Source organism: Lepisma saccharinum, chromosome 24, assembly GCF_977018435.1.
Source record: "Lepisma saccharinum chromosome 24, izLepSacc3.1, whole genome shotgun sequence".
NCBI lineage: Eukaryota > Metazoa > Arthropoda > Insecta > Zygentoma > Lepismatidae > Lepisma > Lepisma saccharinum.
This window is the reverse complement of record NC_139252.1, coordinates 14248698-14257082: the sequence shown is the minus strand read 5'-3', so window position 1 is coordinate 14257082 and position 8385 is coordinate 14248698. Positions and strand designations below refer to the sequence as shown.

The 8385-nt window shown below is 41.3% G+C and overlaps 1 protein-coding gene across 1 annotated transcript; it reads left to right on the top strand.

Annotated features, from left to right (window-relative positions):
• Window positions 1-6229: 6229 nt before the first annotated feature.
• On the top strand, window positions 6230-7594 carry LOC145978108 (uncharacterized). Its single transcript, XM_083110550.1, has one exon. The coding sequence runs from the start codon at window positions 6230-6232 to the stop codon at window positions 7592-7594; it is 1365 nt and encodes a 454-aa protein (XP_082966676.1).
• The last annotated feature ends 791 nt before the right edge of the window (window positions 7595-8385 follow it).

The following is an 8385-nucleotide window of genomic DNA, read 5'->3' as shown; positions in this document are numbered from 1 at the left end:
GCCAGACAGAATATCTGCATTATCTGCTTAATTAATTTTGGGTAATGTTAAAGAAAATTTAATTGATTAGGTATCTTGGCAAGTTTACGGTCACCCTAACATGCGGGGTTTCGATTTAATCTATTGATTTTTACATACAAAAGTTCATACAATAGCTGTAACGAGTTTTACTGCAGCTGATAAATATTCGGGATAATATCTTTCAAAGAAATACAATGCTTAATTTTTTTTAGCCAGGAAGTTTCTAACGGTTTTCAACTCTTTCTTTATGTTATGGTAGAAATTTTGTGATGGCCATAGTAACTTCCTGAATGAAAAGTTTGGTTTAAATATTCAATATTCTATTATTTTCTTCTAACTATATTCGTCGGGAGGGTAAATGACAAAATTTAACATCATAAAATAAATAAATATACTTTAATTCTCTACGATAAAAATACGACAATGGATTTACAGCGTTAAGACGATCGCCTCCAGATGATGACGTATTGACTGAGTGCTGTGGCCTGAACCTCAAGATGGTCTTGGTAAAACTCATTATTCCACAATATCCTGAGCAAGTCCTGACAAGTTCTGCAAGGTAGCTTTATTCGTTACCGGACGGGGATGGTAAGATATCATCGCCATTAAGATATCATCGCCATTAGCCAATCCATCCCTGGGCGTGGATGTTCTTTTCTTTTTAGTGTATCTTCATCAATTCCATTATATCATCACTCATCCTCATTCTCGATTAGTGGACGTCCGTGGTGGAGTGAATAGCACAGCATGCTATGACGCCAGCGGTTCCGGGTTCGAATACCAGCATGGGTATGGGTGTTCTGTGTGCCTCTTCATTAATTTCTCAACATCATCTTCGAGATTAGTCAAAAGTTGCAGAAATGCGAACTACAATAAACAAAATCAATAAAACAATAAAAACAATAAGAGTGGCAGAAAAGCGAAGTAAAATAAACCAATCAATCAATAAGTTAATCAATCATTCGTGATTAGTCAAGGGAGGCAGAAAAGCGATCTAAACTTAACCAAATCAATCAAATCAAAGATGATAAATATGTTGATATTAATTAGAACTCTATTTAAATATTAGAAGAACATTACAACTACACGAACCAAATAAGGTTTATTCGATTTGATTCGAATAAAATATTGAACTTTTTGAAAGTATTTCTAAAATAGGAATCAAGAACCAACCCCTCTGTCGATTGTTTTGAGAACTGCTAGATCTTACTAATTTCGTTCGAAAAAGGGTTTTCCACAGGGAGAAGAATGACTCGGAAAACTTCCCAGGGGCTCAGGATCATAAACGCTGCAACTATTTATTTTCATGGCAAAGTTGCTAATCACATCATTGTATAGTCGAAATCTGGGAAAGGTTTTAGCACCAATCTTCACTCATTCCAGCATCCTACCCTAAAAGGAAGATTAGTATTCTCTTGTTTGTTTTTGCTGAGTCGTCACTGCAGGAGACCGTTTAAGCTTAACCTCCACTAAGACACGGAGAAAGACGCGACTACAGAAAGCAACAGCACTTCTGTTATCTGCTTCAATTGAAATCAAATGGTGTAACGCCCACTACAGGGTAACACACGGAACCGAAGCGCGAATTTCCACCCACTGTGGCGTCTGTTGTGTTCTCTCCTTGCGTTTCTCCGCGTCTCAGTGGGTTTCAAGCTTTAGAAAACCACCCGGATGTTGATTCTAGCCTCTAGTTAGCCCGATGAAGCAAATAAGGAGCAGTACATAACTGAAGAAACTAAATATTCGGACATGCAGCTTTTCATTGAATGACACGCAAATAATACTAATTTAAGTCGCCGCTGTTACTTACTTGAAACGAACACTTCTTTTCAGGTAGCTTTCAGTATTCATGATGTTGGATCATCGTCGACATTCTGGATTCCCACAGAGGCTCTAAACCGGAATTGTTTCTATCAAAAGTCTATATATTGACTACATCTTTAATTGGAAATTTTCTACTCCTGTGCTTATTACAAGCTATGCTGGTTTTCACTCTTTTCTTGTGTTGGAAGATTAGAAATGCACAGAAATACTTCAAGACAAATGACACGTGAAAATAATTCTGCACTAATTATTATATTATATGGTCAGTTAAATCAGTGGTTCTCAAACTGTGGTACTTCCAGGGTTACATGAACGACTTGAAGGGAGTACGCGATGAGCTCGGAATAGAGATGTCGAGAATATCCACACGACAACATTTTTGCTGCTGGTGTGTAGAGGATACTTCATAGCTTTAACAATCAACAGGAAAATAAGGCTGATTTTATCACTTTGTCCTATATGAAAATATGTATGATATTATCTTATATCACTGACACTCTCATCTTTGTTTCATATTTCTAATCTCGTTCGAAATCTATAATAGACTAAATTTGGAGCCGAACTTCCACTTGAAAGATTCAGGTGCAAAACGAGACATGAATAAACTGTGTTAGGCTATGGAGGCACATCCTTCTTTACAGTTTGTTTACAAACTTATTTTTGTTCCTTACTTTTTCAATAACTCTGGAAATAATATATGAAAATAAAATTTTTGTTTGTGTTTTATACTTCTTAGCATATATGTGTTTTCACATTATTATTCTTGTAACTAATGATGAAGGTTTTAAACGCATGAACACCAAATAAAATAATAAACTCAAGATTCTAATATGTATTTGTTTAAAATAATTTCCACATACAGCCCGAATGCCATTTTGCTCTATTGCAGATACACGACTCCAAAATATAAAAAAACGCCCCACCAATCAGCCAACCAAAAATATTCCCAAACCTACTTTTCAGAGAAAATCAATGGTGGGGGTATAATAGGTGCTTATTTACGACTAAAGGGTACAATGAAAATAAAGTTTTGAGTTAAACTATTTACATTGGTATCGTAACGAACCGTAAAGTTCGTGGGATCTTACGAGTACCTAGAATGTTAACCAATTAATCAATGGGTGATGTAAATTACTCATCATTCATCCTCTGATGAGAGCACTCGTCATTGGCATAACGAGTTAACGCTTGGCAATGCGAAAGGTACAAAATCACACTAAGGAACTAAACTACAGAAAAGACAATGGTCACTCGTTGGGTTTTGTGAACCGTTGAACCTGAATCATGGCTGGGTGTTAGGATAATTACCTGTCTATCTGAAGTATTAGGCTGAATAGAATATGCGAAGTCCTCTGTTAGCTTCTCAATTCGTCGACCAGAGCGTCGTTCCACTTCTGACCTACTGTCCTGCTAACCACCTCCTCTCTCCACTCCAATCCCAAAAGTCAGTCCCCTCTCAGCTTGTCTCACCTCTATATCACTAGGCCATCGAGCTCTTCCTCTATGCCGAATCGTGTTATTAATTGCCACCATGCAAACCGCTGACTCTATAACCAGAAGTATTACCTGTTTCCTGAATGCTCAGGAGGTTTGCATAGCGCAACACTGTGCATTGTAAACATGCCTCAGAGGTTGAGACAACTGAGAAAAACAAGTGAATGCCCTGGTCAACGTGAAGCATTCAGAGACACTTAATAAAATAAACATATAATCTTAGGGATTGATACGGTATTGTTGAAAAATACATTTTTATGAATCCGCATTTACAATAAATAGTAAATGCAACTTTAATTCACACAACTTCACAGAGTAGACATATTGCAGCATTCATACATATATAAAATTAGTATTGTCCTGAAACTTTGCATGAAAACGAAATAATAATCCGAACCACTATGTGCCTCTACCAGGAATCTATCCCGGGACCCCTTGATTACAAGGCGACGACGCTAACACTGCGCCATCGGGGAGGCCCGCAAAAAATGTTGGGCAACTGCCCCTTGCCCCCACTGTTCTGTAAAACTACACACTTCATATTGCGTTAAGAGATAAACCTATCCAACATTGAGAATTGCAAAATGCCCTGAAGACAGGCATAGGATTTCGAGGTTGTGTCCCACACTTTCACAATCTCGAGTATTTGTTGAGGTGATGTAATCATCACCACGGTCCGGGAGCCTATATCACTGAGATTTCCACTTTCGGCCCAGCGCTCCACGAAAGGACAATGCTAGAAAAATGAGCTCATACTTCATAATGGTTATCATAAAAATTATATTTATTGCATATGTAAAATAACTATTTTAAACTAACTAACTAACTAACTACCTAGCCTTCTTAAACCCGAAGGTTCATGGCTGCAGCAACACAGGCCTTCCATCTTTCCCTATCTTGAGCAAGTTTGTTCGGTGAACAATGTATATAATTAGTGTTTTTATCTTGTTTTCCATTTTTGTATATAATGTGTGAGTTATTCATGTGAAGTGTGTGGGAGTAAGAAACTGCAGAATCTCCCGTATTCTTGATTACGGGAACTTACACTCACAAGTAAATTCAGGAACGTCCCGAGAGTTGAGCCAGGCGCTTAGCTTGGGCGTTGCCACGAGAAAAGAACAGTCGTCATCAGAGAGTCGTCGTGAGAAGAACCGTGTCACACGCGCGCGGTTACAAGTGCGTTGTAGAGACAGTCTACAGCCGAACAGACAGTCCTTCGTGAATGTTGTTTAGTTATTGTATAGTCCTTCGTATATGTGTATTATAGACATTAAATCTATCGTCTTTGTGCGTCTGTTACTTAATCAGACACCGTGCGGGAACCGACGCATTTAGGATAATTCGGGAGTTCAGCCAGTTAGTCATTGTAGTGCGGGGCTTTCTGGAAACTGACACTCAACAAATGGTCCTCCGGGCCGGATGCGTCGCAATTGTAGTATTCGTGCCGTATTCCGGTAGTTCGTCGTCGGGAAATCAACGAGCCAGAAGAAGAGTCAACGTGCCACACTCTTTGTCCGCCATATGCGTTTAGCGTCTCTTGTACGACGAGTCAACATGGAGCAGTTACAGGCGTCAAAGACAGTCCTCAAGCGGGAAGTTACTCGGATTGAAAACAAGTCAGCTATGCCAACGCTGGAAAGTGCGACACTTCACGTCTACATAGACAAGGTCCTTCAACTAAGTGCAGACTGTAGTGCATTACTTGTGAAACTCGCTAAACAGTGCGAAGAAACATTGTTCTCCGAGTACTACGATGAACTGAGTGCGGTGCAAGACAGAGTAGAGTTCTTGTTGGGCTCCCTGTACCAAAAACAGGAGGAAGCCGTTTCTCCCGTTGTCGCGGTCGCGGTGAACAGTGATGCGAAAAGTGACGTTCGGTTACCAAAACTGACATTACCAGAATTCAGTGGTGACATTCATCGATGGTTGTCATTTCGGGACTTATTCGTGGCATCGGTTCATGACAACAAACACCTCGGTGGCGCTCAGAAGCTGTAATACTTGAATTCGGCATTAAAGGGTGAACGTTCATTATTAATCCAGTCCATCGCAGTAACTGATGCAAACTACGAGGAGGCGTGTAATCTCCTTTTTCGCGGTACCAAAACAAGAGAGAGATTGTGAACAGCACGATTAAACGCTTGGTGAATCAACCTTGAGTGCCATCAAGTTCGGCCACAGGGTTACGCAAGCTCATTGACGTCACTTCTGAGTGTGTGCGTGTGCTGAAGATTTTGGACATACCTGTAGAGGCTTGGGATGCAATATTAGTCTTTCACACTACCGACAAGTTGGATGCAGAATCTAGGCAACAGTGGGAACTTTCCCTGAAGAACGCAGAAGTGCCCAAGTTCGAGGACCTGACTACGTTCCTGGATGTGCGTGCCAGAGCTCTTGCAGCGTCTACGGTGACCTCCAGCCTCCCAATGTCCAGCAAATCCCCTCCCAGGGCCACTGATCGTCAAGTGAAGACGAATGTAAATTCGTATCACACAGGTGCTGAAACTGTGTGTCTTAAATGCCGCGGACACCACAGGTTGCATACTTGTCAGAAACAAGTGGAGAGACAACTCTTCAAGAATCCACAACGCCAACAAAAGTATGCTGAGTGTATGCAGGAATACATAGACTTGGGTCACATGAGCGTCATTCCGAATTCAGAATTGCCTGTGTCCCAAGAAGGCAGTTTCTACCTTCCACACCATAGTGTCATCAAATAAGACATTCCACAACAGCTTTACGGATCGTGTACGACGCCAGTGCGAAGACGACGACAGGAGTTTCGATCAACGATAAGTTGCTTGTAGGACCCAAGATACAACACGACATAATGCCTTTGTTGCTACGTTTTCGTACGTATCAAATAGCCCTTACTTCGGACGTTGTCAAAATGTTCCGACAGGTGAAAATACACCCAGATGATGCAGAATATCATCGCATTGTGTGGAGGAAGTCACCGAAAGAAGATATACGAGATTTCAGATTAGAGAGGCTGACGTTTGGTACGGCTAGTGCTCCTTTCTTAGCCACCAGGTGTTTACAACAGCTGGCTCGCGACGAAGAGGCAGACTTCCCTGAAGCAGCGGCGATTACATTGAGAGACTTTTTTGTAGACAATCTAGTGACTGGCAGTGATACAGTAACGCAAGCTATCGGGTTACAAAAACAAATAAGTGAACTTCTACAAAGAGGTGGTTTCGAATTGCGGAAATGGTGCTCGAACAATTCAGAAGTATTGAATGAAATCCCTGTACATTTGCGAGAAACGAACATTGCATTGGATGTGAGCATAAATGAACATATAAAGGCACTCGGGATCGAATGGCATCCAGCGAGTGACGAATTCGCGGTATCAGTGACGCAACCCGCAACTCATGAGCAATTGACCAAGCGCATATTGCTATCAGATATCGCGAAAATATTTGACCCCCTCGGGTGGATATCTCCAGTAACTGTCAAAGCAAAGATCTTCATGCAAACACTTTGGCAGGTTAAACTTGACTGGGACGATGTACTTCCACCAGAACTAGAAATTGCATGGCAAAGTTTTCGGGCGGAGATGCATAAGTTGCAGGAAAATAAGGTGCCTAGGCGCATCGTGTCTTCAAAACCCATAACGTGCGAACTGATAGGCTTTTGTGACAGTTCCGAGCGGGCCTATGCGGCCACTGCCAATTTACGTTATACATACAGCGACGGCAGTGTTGAAGTGCATCTTGTAGCAAGCAAAACGAGAGTCGCGCCTCTGAAGAAAGTGACTCTCCCGAGACTCGAACTCTGTGCTGCAGTGTTACTCATACGTTTGCTGCAGACAATAAGGGAAGCTCTTCATTTGAACGTTACAGATATGCTTGCATTTACCGACTCTACAATAGTGTTGTGTTGGATAAACTCTTCTCCTTCTAATTGGCGTACATTTATTGCCAACAGAGTTGCTAAAATACACGACTTTCTCCCTGCAGAGAATTGGTTCCACCTGTGCAGTGAAGAGAATCAAGCTGATTTGGCGACAAGAGGAATTTCTCCCTCAACCCTGATATTTGGTTCTTCGGCCCACAGTGATTACGTAATCAGTCCTTCAAACCTACACGCACGGTCAACGCAGCAGCAACAGCTGAGGTTGAGAGAGAGAGAGAAAAAAGGGTCTTCTCGTATTACAGTCTTCGGTCGAGGTGGAGGAGTTATTAGTAAACAAGTATTCAAACTTATCAAAGCTCCAACGAGTAGTGGCTTGGTGGTTCAGATTTATGCATAACACCAAGCGAGGTGTTAATGAACGTCAGTTTGGTCCCCTCTCAGCACGCGAACTTAATCACACGTTGCTTGTCTTAGTGAAACAAGCACAAATTACAGCAATCCCTACAGAAATAAAGCATTTGAAAGAAGGGAATCCTTTGCCTTCGAACAACCCATTACTCAAATTGACTCCTTTCCTGGACCAGGAGGGAATTCTGAGAGTAGGTGGACGTTTACACAATGCACAAATGACAATTGACAAGAAACATCCCATTCTGTTACCTCGTGAACATAAACTTACAGAGCTCATCGTGAAACATGAACATTTGAAACATTTACATCCAGGACAAGACAAGTTAGTACGAACAGTGACAGTGCGAACAGCTGATGGACAATACAGACGTCCAATTGTGAAACTTGCTCCTCTCCCCTATTCTAAGGAGACATAAGTGTACTACATTGAAATTATTGATTTTGGTTGAAATTAATATTTCAACGAGGGAGGGGAGTGTGTTCGGTGAACAATGTATATAATTAGTGTTTTTATCTTGTTTTCCATTTTTGTATATAATGTGTGAGTTATTCATGTGAAGTGTGTGGGAGTAAGAAACTGCAGAATCTCCCGTATTCTTGATTACGGGAACTTACACCCACAAGTAAATTCGGGAACGTCCCGAGAGTTGAGCCAGGCGCTTAGCTTGGACGTTGCCACGAGAAAAGAACAGTCGTCATCAGAGAGTCGTCGTGAGAAGAACCGTGTAGAGACAGTCTACAGCCGAATAGACAGTCCTTCGTGTATGTTGTTTAGTT